At 33.7% G+C, this 18878-nt stretch overlaps 1 protein-coding gene across 2 annotated transcripts in view; it reads left to right on the top strand.

The window, feature by feature from the left end:
• The window catches only part of NELL1 (neural EGFL like 1), a 566467-nt gene that overhangs the window by 229864 nt on the left and 317725 nt on the right, over positions 1 to 18878 (top strand). For both annotated transcript variants that reach the window (XM_087921258.1, XM_087921259.1), the window contains exons 10-11: positions 3947 to 4020; positions 15129 to 15228. In XM_087921258.1, the coding sequence (XP_087777384.1) occupies positions 3947 to 4020; positions 15129 to 15228 (174 nt within the window). The remainder of the gene's footprint in view (positions 1 to 3946; positions 4021 to 15128; positions 15229 to 18878) is intronic.

Here is an 18878-nt window from a genome sequence, read left to right as displayed (position 1 = left end):
CTTTTTTGTTTTCAGTCCTATTACTTATTTCATGAAGTGAAATCTCACATAGATTCACACAATTTAAATTATGCAAACAGAGTAAATGCTGAAGCAACCCCTTTCTTTTTTATGTTAGGGAAGGGTGATTTGATTTAAAGGCAAGAATCACACCTTCAAATTGAATCTTTGAATCAATATATGGTGTCTAATTGAATCAGGTACCTTCAAACTGGCTCAAAGAGATTAGAAGATTGGAGAGAGACTTAGAGAGTTTTAAAGATGGTTTCCACATTTAACTAAGGTGAGGAACAGATGAGTTGCATAAAAGACATGACATGAGTTTTACCACCCCTGAAAACTCTGCCTGTTCTGTTTTGCCTGTGCCCTAATCTCCTATTAGAATAAGTTTAGACAGGTTCATTTGTCAGGAAAGAAAAAAATGAGTGGGACAGAGTCCTTCAGATTAATTCTATCTACTATTTCTTATCTTTTACCTGTTTTCAAGTCCATGCCTTCTTATCATATGCCCTCCTTTTGTTTCTTTCTGCTGCTTACCTATTTTGAGTGAGTTTAAATTACTAATTGGTCTAATTACATGGAAGCTCAGATACTTTGGTCACCAAACAAGAAGAGAGGACTTATTGGAAAAGGCTCTGATCTGGGAAAGATTGAAATCAAATAGAGAAGGGGATGGCAGGGAATGAAATTGTTAGACAGTGCTATCAACACATTGAACATGAATTTGGGCAAACTCCGAGAGACAATGGAGGACAGAGGGCCTGGTGGTCCATGGGGTTGGAAAGAGTTGGAAAGAACTTAGCGACTGAACAATAAGAACATCAATCAATTATATGAAAATGCTTTTTGATAGACTAGTTTGCATAATGAAAATTGCTTCTTTATATCATTGTGTTACACACAAACCAGACTTTAAACAAAAAATCAGAAAAGGATAATGATCCATGGCAAGAAATTTACCAGTTCAAAAAAGCAAGCAGTCAGCACATTCCGAGAACCTACCTTTTAAAGAACTTTTTAAAAAATTCATTTTTCAATGGGTATGGGATACATTTTGCATTAGTAAGCACATTTTCTATTTAGCCAAGTGGGCGGTTGCTATGTTAGCTTTCTTTACGTCTATACTCTCTGTTTTAGAAGAAGTGCAGGTGAAATGTTTCAGAATGAATTGTACAGAACCCTTGACAGTATCCATTTAAGCATTTGCTGGGCTAATCTCCTCTTTTTCTTATTTTATTCTGCTCCTAATATTGTGATGTTTGTTTTTACTTTCATCCAATCCTGAAAAAAAGAAAAGAAAAGAAATGTAGCTACAAGCATATTGATGCTTTTTCCATTAAAGCCTATGGTAAAATATTTTATCAGTTCAATTAGAATCTAATCTTTCCGCTCTGAATTCAGATGTTTGAATCAATTTATATTCTGTTTGAGTCTCAAAGTCAAAACAAATCTTGGTTGATTTACATGATTCTAATAATGTAGAAAAGCATGTGTGTGTTTATGTGTATGTATACATGTTTGTATTAAAACAATTTGCTGAAAATATAGCTGAAAAAAATCTAAGAACAAATCCTTTCTTTTGCACTTGCAATTTATCAGAAGAGAAGGCTGTAAAACTGTTTGTGAAATAAGATTATTTAATATTGCTATTGAAGTGGAGCTTTATTTATATAGGTGCTTACTGTAACATTTACTGATGGCATGTGAAGAAGCTACCCAGAGTTGCTTCAGCAATGAAATTGGCAGCATATAAATTTAATAAATAAATATATCAATATATAAAGGCTGGAATGGGGACTCATAACACATTGCTATGGGGCATAACTTTTCTCGTGTTATTAAATCAAGGCCAAACTTATTTTAAATAAATATGTCTAAACCATTTTTCTTCCTTTGAATTAGTTTTGGAATCATGGAAGAGATCTTGGAGGCCTTTTAGTCCAACTCTCTTCCCAAAGCAGGAGTCTTTATACCATCCTGGACAAATCTCCAGTGATGGAGCACTTGTAAAACTGGGAAGCAAACTGTTCCATTGGTTAATTGCTCTCACTGTAAGGAAATTTCTCCTTATTTCTAGGTTGATCTCTCTTTAACAAGCTTCCACCCATTGCTTCTTGTCCTGCACTCAAGTGTTTTGGAGAATAGGTCAACTCTCTTGTCTCTGGGACTGCCACTCGGAAGAAATCCTTATGTTTGTTAGGCTAGACAAACTTAGTTCCCTTAACTGTTCATTGAAGAGTTTAGTCTCCAGACCTCTTACCATCTTTGTTGCTCTTCTTTGCAGCCTTTTTTGTATTGTAGAGACCAGAACTGGATGCAATTTTTCACGTGTGGTCTCATTAGTGCACTTTGATCATATTTCTTTCATATATTTGTGCCTCAAGTATCAACATACTTCTGTCAACTTAGAACTTGCAACAGGAAACATTCTTTCCTGGCCTTGCTCCACATATAACATATAATTTATATATATACTTATCAGAGGTGGTATTCAGCAGGTTCTGACCAGTTCTGGAGAACCGGTAGCAGAAATTTTGAGTAGTTCGGAGTACCGGCAAATACCACCTCTGACAGGAGATTTTACAGTATCCTTCCCCTGCCACACCCACTAGGCCATGCCCACATAACCAGTAGTAAAAAAAATTGAATCCTACCACTGGTATTTATATATAAGTACGAATAGTTGAGATAATGACCATAATGATGCTATACCAACACAATTGCCATTTTTATTTTTTTGACCATACTTTGTAACCACTCATGCATATAAGATACCAGCACAAGGGAAAACAACAAGTTTAGGTCAATGTCTCTGTATAATATTGAAGAACTGCATGGCATTTTTGATGTCTTTGAAAAAATAACAATCATGCAAAAAGAAATCTAGCAATAAAACAGGATCCAGGGCTCAGAAAGGTAGTTAAAGAAGTTGCATCTTCCAGATCATGGATATAGACCATGAACTAATTATCTTACATGTCTATCTCTACAACTGTCTAGTAAGCTGGTTTTGCCTAGAGTCTTCTTTAGACATTTCAGCTATATCTTGCATATTTGACAAATACAGTTTCTTAAAGTATCCATTAAAGGTCCTCCTGTTAACAGATACCTGGAATTATAGGCCTGCACATAAAGCAAAACTGTATCCTAAAAGGTTGCAAATAAATCATTATTTTTGCAACCAGCATCCTATAAAAACACACGCTTAGATGACTTATTTCAACTACTCATTTTCAAAAAGTGACACAGATGCTAAATTTGGCAGGTAATGCTGAACCTACTTACTTGGCAGTCAAGTAAATTCCATTTGAAATTGGTGGATTTTTCCCCCCTTCCCAAGGAGGAATTCAAAGACTTCCTGTTTATATATGGTGTACCTCTTTTTAGGATACTCCCTACATCCATATAACTTTGTTTTTCTGGTAGTAGCTGACACAGATCTGATGGCTATGTCTATGGAAAATGCTTTTATTTAACTGCAAGTAGTTCTGAAGTTTCTCCTTTAGTATTTGGAGCTAATCAGAATCCATATATTAGGACCCATTGCTCAGCATTCTACTTAGTTATTTCTGCATCATGGCCCATTTTTCACATTCTATTTAATTCTTTCATACAAGCATGTTTTAACACAAATGTAGATCCTTCAGAGTATCACTGCCATGAGTAATTCTGTTAATGAATTGAATTCAATATCTGTTCTAGTTCTGCTTTTACTTCAGGTCACTAAGTAGCTAGTTTGTCATTGTGAGTGGTAAATGCTTCAAGAAAATAATGTTTGTAATGAATTTACTATTGCAGTCAAAATAAATGAGAGCAATTAACGCTGACTGCCACTGAAAGCAACGTGATGACATCGTATTTACTTAAGCAATATTGTTACTATTAAAGTGTATAATTTATATGCTTTTAGGACAAAATAATAAAGTCTGTATTTTTTAAATTTTAGCAAAATGCATCTATGGAGATCAAGTGTTGGCTGAAGGTCAGAAGATTTTAATCAAGAACTGCAGAGAATGCCGTGTAAGTTTTTTTTTAATTATTTGGTGGCAATCCTACACATTATACTTCTCTATTAAAGTTTCTTCGAAATAAACATGCATATCATTGTGCAATAAATACCTACAAGTTTTAAGCAATGCACAAACTTTGTAAGTAACAACAGCATGTGAAAATATTCATAAGTCCTTCAGTGGAAAAAGTACACAAACCCATAGTTTAGTATGGGTTTCTATGATTTAGGAAGTTGTTTTTATCCTTCCCCACATCAGGAGCACTGACAACAGATTTATTTTTTACACTACTGTCATATATATCAGTATGTTCATAAACACTCATTCACACATATATACTGGTTTCTGAAAAACAACTCATCGGTCTATTTTGCCAGGTTTTAATATGTTAGAAACAAAATTGAACAGGTTTTTAAAAATGTGTTGATAGGCTGGTTTCAAAATGATAAGTTGGAGCAGACCTGGTTAGTACAGCAACAGGAATCAATAGGAAATGCAATCGTGGTGAATGAATCGTGGATCCTGAAGGTGTTACGTAGCCTGATAACGAAATGTTCAAAAACCAACCCACAAGCTTGTAGAATGAATCGTCACTCTCACATTAGGAAATAACAGGCTAGACTGGGAAATCAGGAGAAAAAAAGAATGTGAAAGAAAGTAGCAGCCAGCTATTTTGGAGTTATTACTAAGAAAATTACATGGAAATCCCTGAAGTCATCAGGAGTTGAGCTTGACTTGAAGAAGACTTTATTATTAAGTAAACCTGAGTTCTTCAACAAGATTCATAAGAGTCATTCTTTGAAAAATTTGCCCACAAATTTGATGAGACAATGTGAAACTCTCAACGTGAGATTACATTAGGATTAGGACTGAAGTTTGGGGTAGATTGGAGTATTTTCTGTGAAACCAAATTTCTTTTAGGAAAAGACGTTATAGGGCAAGTGTGCAGGAAGCCCTCAATTTTTTTAAAAAATGGCAGGAAAGTTAGATTTGTAAACTACCACCTTCTGCTATTCTTTGGCTTCAGTATCTTATTATACAGAAAAGCATGCTATCTCTTTTAACTTCCATTTATAAAGGTATCTATCATAGTCTTTTTAAAGATCACAATCTAAAAATAATGGGAGAAAAAGGATTTTCACTTGTGAAAGTGCTGGGAAAAACTTTTCATTAGTTGAAAAAAAAGGAAGCAAAGCTGCTTAAAATTCATTAAAACTACCTCCAGTCACAGAACAGCCAATTTCACTTGGCTATAAAAATTACAGTAACTTAGAAACTAGAGAAAGCTATATTTATCCTCTCTGCTTGATCTCCTTGGATTTGTAATAATGGACACTGCCTTTATCACATATTAGCCCTGAGCAGGTAAGCAATGGAAATGAGCATCCATTTTAATTAAATAACAATTAATGCAACAATTAACCCAAAAAGAATAAAAGAATAAAAAGTCAGTTAGAACATTAAGCAGGAAATGAGAGGGAAATAAATGTATTTATAAACTTTAATTGAAGAAAGGTTTATAGACCAAATGTTGTGAAAAAAGCGTGGTATAGAGCTGAAAAAAATCAAAGGGGATGTTTAATAAGCAAACAAATTTTAGGTCAAAGGGAAGAGTGAAAAACAACAGAAATAAAACAAAAGAAGATTGCTAAGTAGAAGAAAGATGGTAGATAGATTTAGAAGTTTTACAATTTCACATGAAACAATAGAAGAAATCAGTGAAAAATGAAAAAGAACCTGAAGGAGAGGAAATGAGAAGAAAAGAGGAATTGAGACCAAAGAACAGAGAATCCTAAAGTTGGAAAGGATGATTTAGATCCTTGAACCCAATGTGCTGCTTGGAGCAGGAACTGAAATTATTGCACTATTTATGGATGATTTTGGAGCATGTGCTTGAATATACTCAGTAAGGATGAAGTCATCACCTTTCTGGGCAAATAGTTCCACCATAAAACTTTCCTAATTGGAAATGTACTTTGTATTCTTATTGCTTTTGTTATCTGTTCCATAACCTGAATTCTATTATTGTATGCCTTGCACTATGATATGATGGAGAACAGACCTTGGGCCTTCTTATGGCATTCTTTCAGATACAGGTAGTCCTTGACTTACAACAGTTCATTTCATGACCTTTCAAAGTTACAACAGCACTGAAAAAGTGACTAGTGACCATTTTTTACACTTATGACCACCGCAGCATCCCTGTGGTCACGTGATTTCTATTCAGATGATTGATCGCTGGTTCATATTTAAGGTGGCTGCAGTGTCCCAGGGACATGGGATCACCTTTTGCTACCTTCTGACAAGCAAAGTCAATGGAGAAGCCAGATTCACTTAACAACCATGATAATAATTTAAAAACTGCAGTGATTTACTTAACAAATGTGGCAAGAAAAGTCATAAAATGGGGTAAAACCCCCTTAACAAATTTCTCACTTCACAACATAAATTCTGGGCTCAATTGTAGTCATAAGTCGAGGACTACCTGTACTTTAAGATTGCTCTTATATCACTGTAAACATCTCTATTAAAACCCAGCATCTGCAATTTCTTCATTCCCCTTATCATGCTGAAGTTTCCACTCCTCTGATCATCCTTGTTTTTCTTTCCTGGATCTTTTCAAATTCATCTGAATGAACCTTAAAGTATGGTGCCTTGAATTGGACATAAGACTTGAGGTGGAGTATAGTCAGTTAGAATAAAATGGAGTGGTTGATTCCCACAATTAGGAAATTACAAATCTGTAATGCAGAGCAAAACTGCATCAACAATTTCTATAGATACAGCACACCCCTGACCAATATTCAGTTTGTAATCAAATACTGTCTTAATTTTTTTCTTAAGTACTATTACTAGGCATCCCTCCATATTTTATTTCTACTTTGTAAGTGAAAAACTTATTTTCTCAGTTAATCCAATAGGCTTAGAAAAGACTTAACTGGGACAGAGAAAGACAAATGCAGTAAGCCATGCATTACTTTAATCAAAGTGAAATAAAAATATTTTTATTAAAGTTACATTTAGAAATAAATAGATAAAACGTACAGAATGAGTTGTGTTAATTAAGGAGGAGAAAAGAAAGCTCTATTTTTGCTTATAGATTAGTTAAAATAATGTTGGAACTAAGAAAATGATATTTTAGAAAACACAGTCAATTCTATCTATATTTTGTGCTTAGATATTGTTTCAGATCTGATCCTTATTATTTAGATGCAAATAATTGAAGTAAAATCATACCACCTTCATGTTCATTTACAAGAATCCATTTAGATCCTACCTAACTCATAAAAGTGCCCTTCAACAACAACAACAACAATAACAACAACAATAAAACAATGCATACAAAACTGTAATCTAATATTTTGTTTACAAAGGTGTACTCTTGATCAGGAAAATAAAAATAAGAGCAATACTAACGTCTTGGGGAGCCAGGTGTGTTAGTCAGTTTTAGCCATTTGCCATTTGTTCATGTGGTATTTGATAAATGACTACCTGGACAACTGCTGTGTGATAGTAGTTTGCACAAGGCACTCAATATTCCAGATATGTCTACCAGCCCCAAAGGGTTATCTCTTTCTCCACTAACAATGTAGACAGGAATCAATGCCGTTTGTAATGACTGTAATAGAATTAATCCATACTGTTCTGGATTAGAGCAAATGGTTTTATTGATTCCTAAGTGGAAATGAATAAAGCACCAGAGTGTATTATTTATTTCATTTCATCCTATTTTAAAACAAAGTGGAGCTAGATTTTGGACAGCACATATCCAAGAAAGAGATGCAGTTATAGAGAACCACACCATTTTGTTGCAGACTGTCATAATATACATATGTTGTATTTTTCACATGTTCATTTCAGCTATCTTCTTTTGGAAGGAGTTTGACAATTATAACTCCACATTGTGTTTGCCAGTCTTAAACATGAATCATAATTTAGGCCACTCCAGTTATACATATTGCTATTCCAAATATCCCTTGATGTCTTCATATTGTTGTTCCTTCTAGCAGAGCCATCAATCATTGTACTGAGTTGTGCCTGAATATGTTTGTTTGTTTAATTTATTTGCTGCCCATCTTGCCACAAGTAGAGAATCACAGAATAGTAGAGTTGGAAGGGACATTGGAGGTCTTCTAGTTTAACCCCCTTGGTAGAGAAAGACAAATGGCTGTCCAGTTTCTTTTTGGAAGCCTCTAGCGATGGAGCATCCACAACTTCTGAAGGCAAGCCATTCAATTAGTTGATTGCTCTCACCATTAGGAAATTTCTAGGTTGCTTCTCTTCTTGGTTAGTTTCCAACCATTGTTTCTTGTCTTGTATTCTGGTGCTTTGGAAATAGGTTGGTCATCTTTGTAGGAGGCTCTCAAATATTGGAATACCACTATCATGTCTCCCCTAATCGTTCTTTTCACTAGACTAGACACACCCAATTCCTGCAATTCTTCTTTGTATGTTTTAACCTCCAGCGAATCCTCCTTGTTGCTTTTCTCTCCATTATTTTCCAGAGTGTCAACATCTTTTTAAAAATCTGATGACCAGAATTGGATGCAGTATTCCAAACGTATGATCCACATATCTCCATTTTCTTTGTTTGATATTCTTCTCGGGCTCCTTTTGTCCCATGCCATTACTACAACTTTGAGATTTGATTTTTTGGTGACTCCAAAGGATTCTTATGATTTGCCTTAAAAGCTGCATTTCAAAGGTTTTCACCCTGTTATTATCCTCTTTGTATATTGCCCTTGTTTCAGAATTATGAAGGAGAGTTAATTAGACATAGAACTTGGCTAGTCTTATCCTTAGTATTTAATCTATTTCTCTTGAGGTCAGAATATTCTTCATGCCTAAAAACATTTTCTTGGTCATTCCTATTTGCATTTTTATTTCCACATTTCCCCAAGTTCTGTTACTAAGTGTCCAAGATAGAATGTTTGACTTTGAGAAGGAAGCATAATTGGCCACTGTTTTTGGAGTCTTTTTTTCCCAAGATTATCATCATTTTATTTTTTTAATTAAACTATAATCCATACCTTTCACTTGTTTATGTTTTATAAATGAGAAGCCTCAGATACTTTATCTGCCAGTTCTTTTTTTTCCCCCATAGTACCTAGTGACAGTCCTGATGCAGTTTTTGGTTCATTAAATATTTCCTCAGTATAGATGTTGAAAAGTAGCCATGATATGATACATTCTTGGTACATTCCTTTTTGGATTGAAAAGTCTTTTGAAAAATCTCTCTCAATCTTAAAAGAAGAAGTTTACTCCCAGTACAGATTCATTATAATTCTAATGCCTTTGTCATTCATCTCAATTTGCTCCAAAGTTTTGATGAACATTTCATGATTTATAGAATCAAAGGCTTTTCAGCAATTGACAAAGCATAAAGTGATTCCTTTTTGGTTTTTAAAAAACTATCTCTCGATTCTTGTTTTCTGGTTTAAAATACCTTCCCTAGTGCCACTATTTCATAAATATGCTCTGAACTTCACTTATTGCATTGTTGAACTATCCTGAGTTTCTTAAGAAATTAACTTTGAAAAACATTTTTTGCTGCATGTTTGGTAAGACTAATGGGATTCTGTATTCAGTTCTTGCTTTCCTAGGAAATGAAATAAAAGTTGATTATTTAGAGTCTTTTAGCAAATAGTTTTTTTAAAAAAAACTGTTTTCCTCATTTCCATCTTTGCTAAAAAATTCTGTCATCTAAATTTCCTTCATTTTGCTTTTTACCTGTAGTTACTTAGTTTTTGAACTTTTAAAGGACATTCACTGCCTGGTCAATAACATTTTTTTCCACCCTAACAGTTTATTATCTTCTTAAAAATGTTGTAAAACCAATTTTCAATGCTTTTCTTTAAAGTTTATTTTTACATATTTCCAAATCTTTCTTGGAAATGTTCTGTTCTTTTCTCTGATGTTCATTATTTTTATACTGAATTTTATTATAACAGGGTTGTAATTGGAATAAATGTTAATATCAGGGCATGCCTTAATAGAATTCGTAAATCTATCTTTTATCATAACACAGCCTGTTTGATTCCTTGTTGCATCTTTTGAAATTTTTTCAAGTACATAATCTTTCTAGTTGCTGGAAAATGGAACTAAGTATGGAAGGTTTCAAACTTTTCAAAGAATAAAAAGATTCACACTTCTTATATTTTTTGGCCCTACTTTCACATTTAGATATCCCATGATAATTAGGTTCATAGACTTTGCTTCTTGTATTGTTTCATAAAACTCTTCTTGATTTGAGTGATTTCCTATTGAACTTACAGATTGCAAATCTATAATATTGCCACAATGAAAGGTGTGGCATCCATTTTGGTCATGATTAGTGGCTAGAAGCCCATCACTGCTAATGCAGCATTCCTTTTCATGGTAATGGCAGTGCTGTTTCTATGGAAAATAGAGATGGAACAGATCATGGTACATTTCTCCTGCTTGTGCATGCTGTACTCAGCAATGTCTACTTTCAAGGCAATACTTTCTTGCAAGACATTATTAGTTCTTCTAGATTAGTGAAGGGATCTGACATTCCCTATGTTTTTTTAAAAAAAGATATGTTCTAGTTTTCAAAATATCTATCAGAATATATAAAGGGTGTAAAACTTGTGTCATCATAGAATCGTCATGTGATGTATTGGGACTTCCCTCCCTTTGCTAAACCAGGCATGGCCAGCACATGATGTATCTGGCCTGTGGGCCATGAGTTTGATAGCCCTGATATAAAGGAATCCTCTCTTCAAGGGTTAAGATTGCATTTACAATCACCATCTTTAGACTCTTCTTTTCTGTACCTTTGTAATTGTATAATTGTAATTGTATGCACTCAACTATACTCTCTCTTCTGTTCCTGCTGTTGTTTCTAATCATGATTGAAAATGGAATATAGTGAGGGAGAAAAAGGGTAAAGTGAGGGTCCAGCCTCTTTTACATTCCATGCCACTGACCAAATCAGTTTCGTTCTTCTGTCCTTAGGGAGGATTTCTCATTCCCAGAGCTATATAAGGGCCTTTGAGTTCATCTATACAAGCTGCCATGGAACATATGTTTTGCTGTTTCTTCCAGGTTGTCTGTTGATCTTCACAGATGTCCATTAGAATATCCCAGGGAGCTTAGGAATGACAGGGGTTTCATTTGCCCCCCAGGACACATTGTTATTTCACAATAATCTTATTCATTGGGAAATCCTGGAAGACATGATGAAGATTAAAAAAAATATATTAATGAAAAAAAGTTTAGGGCTGCCATTAGTCTTTTCTATTAGAAGTTGCCCTGATCTATCGGACTGTGCAGTTTGGATTGTACAGCATTGTACAATATAAAACATAATTATAGTAAACCCACCTGATTTTCAAAATACAAAAGATATGTTCATCTATTATTACTTTGTGCCTTCACTTCTACACAACAGTGTACATATCATATTGTATGCGTACACTATAACTTATATATGCCTGATTGTTATGCTAGCAATACTGCTGACTTCAGGAAGTTCATTTATCATCCTTTTGCCCCAGCTGAATTTTTCTCCAGCTTAAGTCAGAATTCATTTAATACTTCTGAGTCCTGCAGGGATGTGAAAGCTCAAGGAATTGTTTTTCTTCTGAAAGTCTTATCATCAAGAATATAATAAGCTAATTGAATTTGGAATTGGAGTGACATAAATTGAGCTACTCACCTGATCTTTGAAGGAAATAGCTTGATTATTCAGCTCAAAATTGAACTGAGCCCAGATGGGTTCATTCTTCATATCTAATCTGCTTCACTGATTTCAGTGTTGTTTACACATTGCACTGAACACACTAATCCATATTATGTTAATTATAACAAAGCATTTGAAAAAAGATCATTTCCAAATTTTGCAAATGTACTCTTTGTAAAATTGGAATAGTCATATCAAATATGTAATAATATTTGAGAAAACTAAAATGGTTGGAGGCTTCAGGGATGTTTAATTTAGTGATGAGAAGATACAATCATTGTCTACAAATATCTGAAGAGCTGCATGTAGAGTTCAGGATGGAATTGTTCATAGTTATTCCAGGAGAAGAGAGAAAGAGGGTTTTAATTACAAGGAAGTAGATTTTGATTGGACAACAGGAAAAATGTCCTTATGGCAAAAGCTGTTCAACATTGGAACAGATGGCCTTAGGACTACGATTTGCTGAAGAAGATGGTCTTTGCTTGACTGGAAACATTTAAGTAAAGACTATAAAAGTTGATTGGAATATATGCTTTCCTTTCTTGGCTGTATATTCCATAATTAAAAGAAATTTAGAAAACAGTTGGAGAATATACAGAGAAATATAATGATTAAGAAACTGTGAACTAGTGATGAAAAAAATAAAGAACACGCATATGCACAAGTCTTCTAGAGACAGTATGCCAGTAATGAAGTTTGAGGCCAAACACATTTCAACCCAAGTATTAAACTCCTCTTAATTATGGAGCATTGATTAGACTTTTCAGAGAAGTTTAATCATTATGGTTAGTGTTTATTATTTATACATTAGACAATGAATATATCATGAAATCATAATTCATTACATTAATTTATATCTCACCAAATTTCTGTTTGCTGCTTGATGCAAACTTGGTTTGACATATTTTATATAACATTCCTCAATGTTTTACTGAAGCTAGATTTTAGGACTTTCTGGTTTATTTTTATTTTTAATATTTTAGACCGCATGAGGCCAAAAATATGTAAAATTTTATCTCTACTGAATATTTTTCCTTTACTATCCTCTTTTTGTTTGCAAAATAAAAGAAATCTAATGAATCCTAGTAAGCCTTTCAGTTTGAAGTTTTAAACTTTTAAAAATAAACTTTAGCTTATTATCTTTTTTTTAAAAAAAAAAACTTTATTAATTTTACAATTAAAACAGGGAAACAACACATACATAAATGTGAAAGAGAAAAAAGAAATAAAGAAGAAAAAGTGAAAAAGAAAATTGAGGAAACAATTAAAAACCATTTTGTCCGCGACAGTTTGTGGGACCTTCTTTTCAACCTTATTTTGTACCCTCTATTTTCCCACATCATTATAGTTGTGCTTTTAAAGCTGTAGTGACGTTTCAGCAGAATCTCATCTGCCATCATCAGGCTTCTATATTGCGAACATAAGCCTGATGATGGCACATGAGATTCTGCCGAAACATCGTTACATAAGATTAGAAGTATCTAGGCAACTTTTCTATGAAGTCTCATTCATCATCTTCAGGCTTGTGTCTTCGGCTCTGTGCTTCTCAGAGTAATGTGAGCTTGCAGCTGCTTCTTCCTGTTAACTGCTAGTGGGGGTGTGACTTGATTAGGTGGGGGCTTGGCTGTGTTCTGATTGGGTGGGGGTGTGTTCTCATTGGTTGGGGTTTTGGCTGTGTTCTGATTGGTTGGGGGGTTGGCCGTGTTCTGATTGGCTGGAGGTGTGTTCTGTTCAGGTGGGGGCTTGGTTGTGCTCAGGTTAGTCTTAGTTGCTGGGGGATTTGAGCTGGTGAGCTGTGATCCTGCTGTTTGGCTTCATGTTCGTGGTTGTGCTGCATCTTCATGGTGGGTGTCAGTTCGCTTCATGTATGGCTCGGAGGGGTTTGAAGTGGGTAGTGATTCAGCTGCAGTGTGGCTTCTGGTCCACAGTAGTTTCTCATCTTCTGTGTGAGTGTGAGTCTGCTTTCTATGTGGGAGTGTGGTGGTAACACCTCAAAGCCACAGGACATGAGATTGACTTTAAAAATACCAGAACTATCGCCAAAACCAAACACTTCAACAACAGAATAATCAGAGAGCCATAGAAATAGAAAAACACCCACACAGCATGAATAAACTACCAGCCATTTGGAAACCCGCCTTCATGAACAGACGAGTACCTAACATGAAGAATGACACCAGACCCACACCCACGAGGACCACACAAGATGCTACCACCGCACTATTAGTGACACAAATGCTTCATTATGAACAAGCTGATCAAAATGAGAGACAGATTTTGGCTTCCAAGAGGATTGTTTTTCTGGTTGCTTAATCATGTCTTAAAGAGTTATATTTTAAAGGATTCTGCAGCAGTTCAGATTCACTTTGTCTTTTCCTGAGATTCTGTATCTGTCCTCTACATCTGCATCTGCATGTTCCCTGGAAAGACCCATATTTTATAGGAGATCAGAGTTGCAAAAATGTTGACCATTCATGCTCTGAATTAATTCTTTTTAAAATACAGTCTGAAAGAAGTGCTAACATTTATGATCTCTGCATCACTAGAAAAAGATTGTCTTTTTTTTTCATTTCAGCTTTTAAAAAGTAGACATTGCATCTTGGGCAAAAATATTGAACTTTTTGTAGTGTGTTTAGGGTTCCATTATTGTATTTACTGATTATTATTTTATACATTTATTTAGTCCCCCTTCTCACCAAAACAACTCTGGGTGATGAATAACATTTTAAAGTAAAAACAAACACACAACACAACATCCAAGAAAAATGACAGATTGGAATATAGACAATCAGCAAACAATACCAAGCACCTGGACTTCATTCCTTTCCTATGACTGGGCAAATAGCAGGTCTTCAGCATTTTCTGGATGACCAGTAGGGTTGGGACTAATCTGATCTCAGGTGATAAGGTTTTCTGGAGAGCAGATGCCAGGACAAGAAGGCAAGCTTCCTAGATCCCACAAGCCATCTTCTTTTATTGACAAGACCCAACAAGCATGTCCTATTGGACTAAATAGGATAGGTAGAAGCCACTAAAGGAAGACTAATGATTGGTGTATGACTCATATAATAAAACATATGCATGAAGTGTACAGCAACATAAACAACAAATAATCAATGGAAGACTTCATAAAAATAGTTAAATGGAATATAGAAAGTATAATAAGCTATATATTGAATTTAAGAATAATGCTGTTTTTAATGGGGATGCTGTTTTAATGCTGTTTTATTTGGGAATACAAATGTCAAAAAGTGTAAATTTTTGGTGTTGTGTAAAATGTGTTTAACTTATGAAATGTGCCTGACAGTTTACAATGTTGTTGGTAAAGATCATTCATGTTATATAACTTCAGAAGTATGAGACTACTCTATCATTTTTATTTTTATCAATTATGAATCATTGTTCATTTCCAGAATGGAATTTTAGTAAAAGTAACAGAGACCTGTCCTCCATTGAACTGTTCAGAAAAAGATTCTGTACTCCCAGAGAATCAGTGCTGCAGTGTTTGTAAAGGTAAGTTGGATGCTGCACAGATTTTTGACAATTTAAGTGGTTTTTGAGTGGTTCCTTGAATTTAGAATGGAAGAATTTTATAGGTTCTATGATGTTTCTGTGAACAGAAAACAACTATTATTCTATTTAGAATAAGAAAACGATATAGAAAAACCATATAGAGTTCTCAACCTATAAGGGTATATACAACTTTGCAGCATTTTCCAAATCATATCACTGAAATTAAGTTACAATATAGCTGAATTGCAGTGGCACAAAATTTTAAGCTAGAAGGTGCATTTTATGATGGTGATGGCAACATTTTGCCTCTCAAAAGAACTCTGCTGCTATTTCTACCCTAATTCTTTAAAATAAGACTTGGGCCAAAAACGATCCCTGTCTCTTCATAAAACATCATAAAATCCCTGGATTGTCTCCTAGGTTGAGAGACAATCTTGCAAATTCCAATCCCAATCCCTCAAATGTTACAGTGTTACATGAACAAATCCCGAAGTTGTAATTTTCCCACTCAGGGTGGCTTAAAAACAGCAGAATCACAAAATTATGAAATGTATTAAAACATGAGCCATCAAGGAAACATTATTGAGGTAATGCATCAAGACAATCTGTTTATTTCTAAACAGCTACTGTAAGTTTATCCAAATGCTAAAATAAATAAAATGGTGATACCTATCTAATATCAGCAGGAAATATATTTCTATCACATGGATGCTAACTGCAGGAGGAACTTGGTTATTAGTAATTATTCATTATGGTTGCATTGCAAAGCAGTGGGATCAGTAGCACATAACGAAAAGTACTGTATATAGAAAAAAGCAGTCCTTAAAATATCCAGTTCGTAAGCCATTTAGGGATTTTAAAGTAAACCCAAATTTGAATCCTAAATTCATAAAAAAGCCAATTAGCTCAAATCAAGGAACCATATTTATATTATATTAAAAATTTGGTAGTAATTTTTATCCTACTAAGGCAATTAATAGAATAAGTTATGGCAGTGAAAAATAAACGTTTATTGCTCCTTAATATCAGCATTTCTTCCAGATTTTAGTATTGCCATATATAACTATATTTCAATATTATAGCTGTATTTCAAATTCTGTCGATATAAGCTCAGGACTCTTATGTACAAGGCTGGTGTTTCAGCAGGCTTTCCAGAATTTTTCCAAACCTAGTCTGAAAGAAGTATATTCATAATGATCAAATATCTCACGTGTAATTTTTTGCACATAAAAATAATGTACAATAATTGTGAGTATTCAAATTGATAGGCAATTATTGTTGCAGTTAATTCTCTTTTGCTATTTTTAAAATCTAAAATAATTGAAAGTATAGTTTATCTCTGTAAGCCACCCCGAGTCAGAGAGTGAGTGGGCTCCCATATAAATTTTCTTAAAAAATAAATAAGTAGAATAATGCAATAATTTCTTCATGATAACCGGAGAAGTTTTGTGATTTTTCACTATTGCCATAATTTGGGACTGGAGTATGAATGTTTTCCTGGAAGAAAAAGTTTTATCACATCATTCTGTGTCACACTATTTGGTATTTTCTAATGCAAAAATATATCTATTGATCTTTTACTTCTGTTCAGAAGTAACTTTCATTGTTATGACTGAGATTTGTGGTATAGTGTGCTCACCTATAGTTGAAATGTCTTTAAGATGCATCTTATTTTGGAACAAATTTTAATAGGATTGAGTTACTGTCTATACATGCAATAAGAATAGTAATAAGCCTCTATTAATCCTTCTAATTTACTTATAAAAAGATTTATAATTTCTTTGAGTGGCTGCTTTTGGAGACACATTAGAAAACAACATTCTCACCTCCTTGAATTTAGCCCTAAGACTAAACTGTTTCTAAAAAATAGATATAAAATTCTAGCAAGTTGCTTTGGGAAATACAAAATCTTGTGAATTGTTTGTGACACTTGAATTATTTTTACAACTTAATTTTATTAAATATTAGCTAGATGTTGAAAAATATGAATTTAATCACTCTGCTGCAGGAAATGAAAGTTTACAAAGAATTCTTTCAGACACAATATGTTCTTCTGAGGAACAGCTGCTTGCATTCACATATTATGCATGTACTTTATATCTGTCAGGAATTAAACAGAATGACATGCAAATATATAAATGTTTGTGCTGAGGACTCTACGAAAGATAGGCTTGTGATGGTTTTTTTCTTTTTATGTTTTGTAAAAAGGGGAAAAACACCGTTCTAGTGCCCTCTTATAAATCCCTTAAATGTACTTGTGTTACACTGCCTTGACAGAAAGGGAAATGTCAGCATGATGTTATTAAATTCTTTGCACATATTATAACTATAGAAGCATTTTCAAAATTTTCATGTTGGAATTTTAAACTTTGGAATTTAGATGTTTATTTATAGAAATTAAGAGTAGCCACAGATCTTAAAACTATCACATTCGATTCTGATGTAAAAACATCATTTTTAAAAAGTGTAGGAATTGAAATATGCAGCCTTCAGTTTCCCATTTCACAAGTATGGGAATAAGAGTTTAGAAGGCTTTGCTTCCTCTTTTAATTAATCTGTTTACCCCCAGTTTAACTATGGTTAGTTTCAGTTACTGAAGTCACATTTATAGCTTTTTAAAACTGACTGGTGTTAATCCCAGTTTGTTACTGAGATGATACCTCACACAGTAATTAAACAAAAGCAAATCTTCTGGTCTTTTCTTCCCAATTACATGGAAAAAGTAAAAAAGTGTGCTGCCTGAGCTGAAGCTTACTATGATTTAGGGTGATATCATGAATGTAGTTACTGAGTCAAACTAAGAAATGTTCTCTAGGATTTTAAAGAAAAACATTTTTTTGTAGGTGTCAGACTGAACCTACGATATTTGGCATTCAAAACACGTATGATAATCTTTTCCTAATCATTACAAGCATGATTTGACTCAAGAAATTTTAGGATAGTTAATATGAATTTTAGTTAGCTTGAAGAATTACATAATCTACATAATTATAGGTATTCTGAATCTTGTTTGAAAACATCCCCCAAATTTTGCAATATGACAGACTGAATTGGGTTTTTTAAAGTTCTTTTAAATTGTTTTTAATATTTGCGAGCTTGAGAATATTAATAGAATAATAAATTGTAATATTAAATAGTGATTAGTTTTGATACATTCATTTATAGATTTATTGTATTTGTTGATTCAAAAGACCCTATTATTAGGCCCTTTTATTCAGTATTTCCAATGGAAATAATATTATGTCAGTATTTCCAATAGAAATAATATGCAATATACATCATGATAGTATAGTAAACTAAACTTTTCATATTCACATTTATAGTTCCAAGCAATCTTTTTTTGATTATCTTCAGGTATGGAATTATAAGAAAAGATACTTGATAACTCAGAATGCTTCCCATAAAATAAGTAAGATTGTAATCAGAATACCTTGGAAGAAGAAGTGAATTGTTAAATTCTTCCAATTTCAGGGCTATTAACCTATGTCTAATTTGAGTGACTCCTTTAGGAGACTAAGGGCATAACCAGTTACAATTTTCTTCACCAATGTGAAATAAGATTGTCTACCTATTCCCCGAAGCATGGAATTTGATTACTGTTATAATTAGCTTAAAATGATAAATGGGTCATTGCACAGTCAAATAACTTA

Source organism: Pseudonaja textilis, chromosome 1 (assembly GCF_049901715.1).
Source record: "Pseudonaja textilis isolate UNSWEBS1 chromosome 1, rPseTex1.2, whole genome shotgun sequence".
Lineage (NCBI taxonomy): Eukaryota > Metazoa > Chordata > Lepidosauria > Squamata > Elapidae > Pseudonaja > Pseudonaja textilis.
Note: the sequence above shows the minus strand (reverse complement) of the source record. Positions and strands in the feature narration are given on the sequence as shown.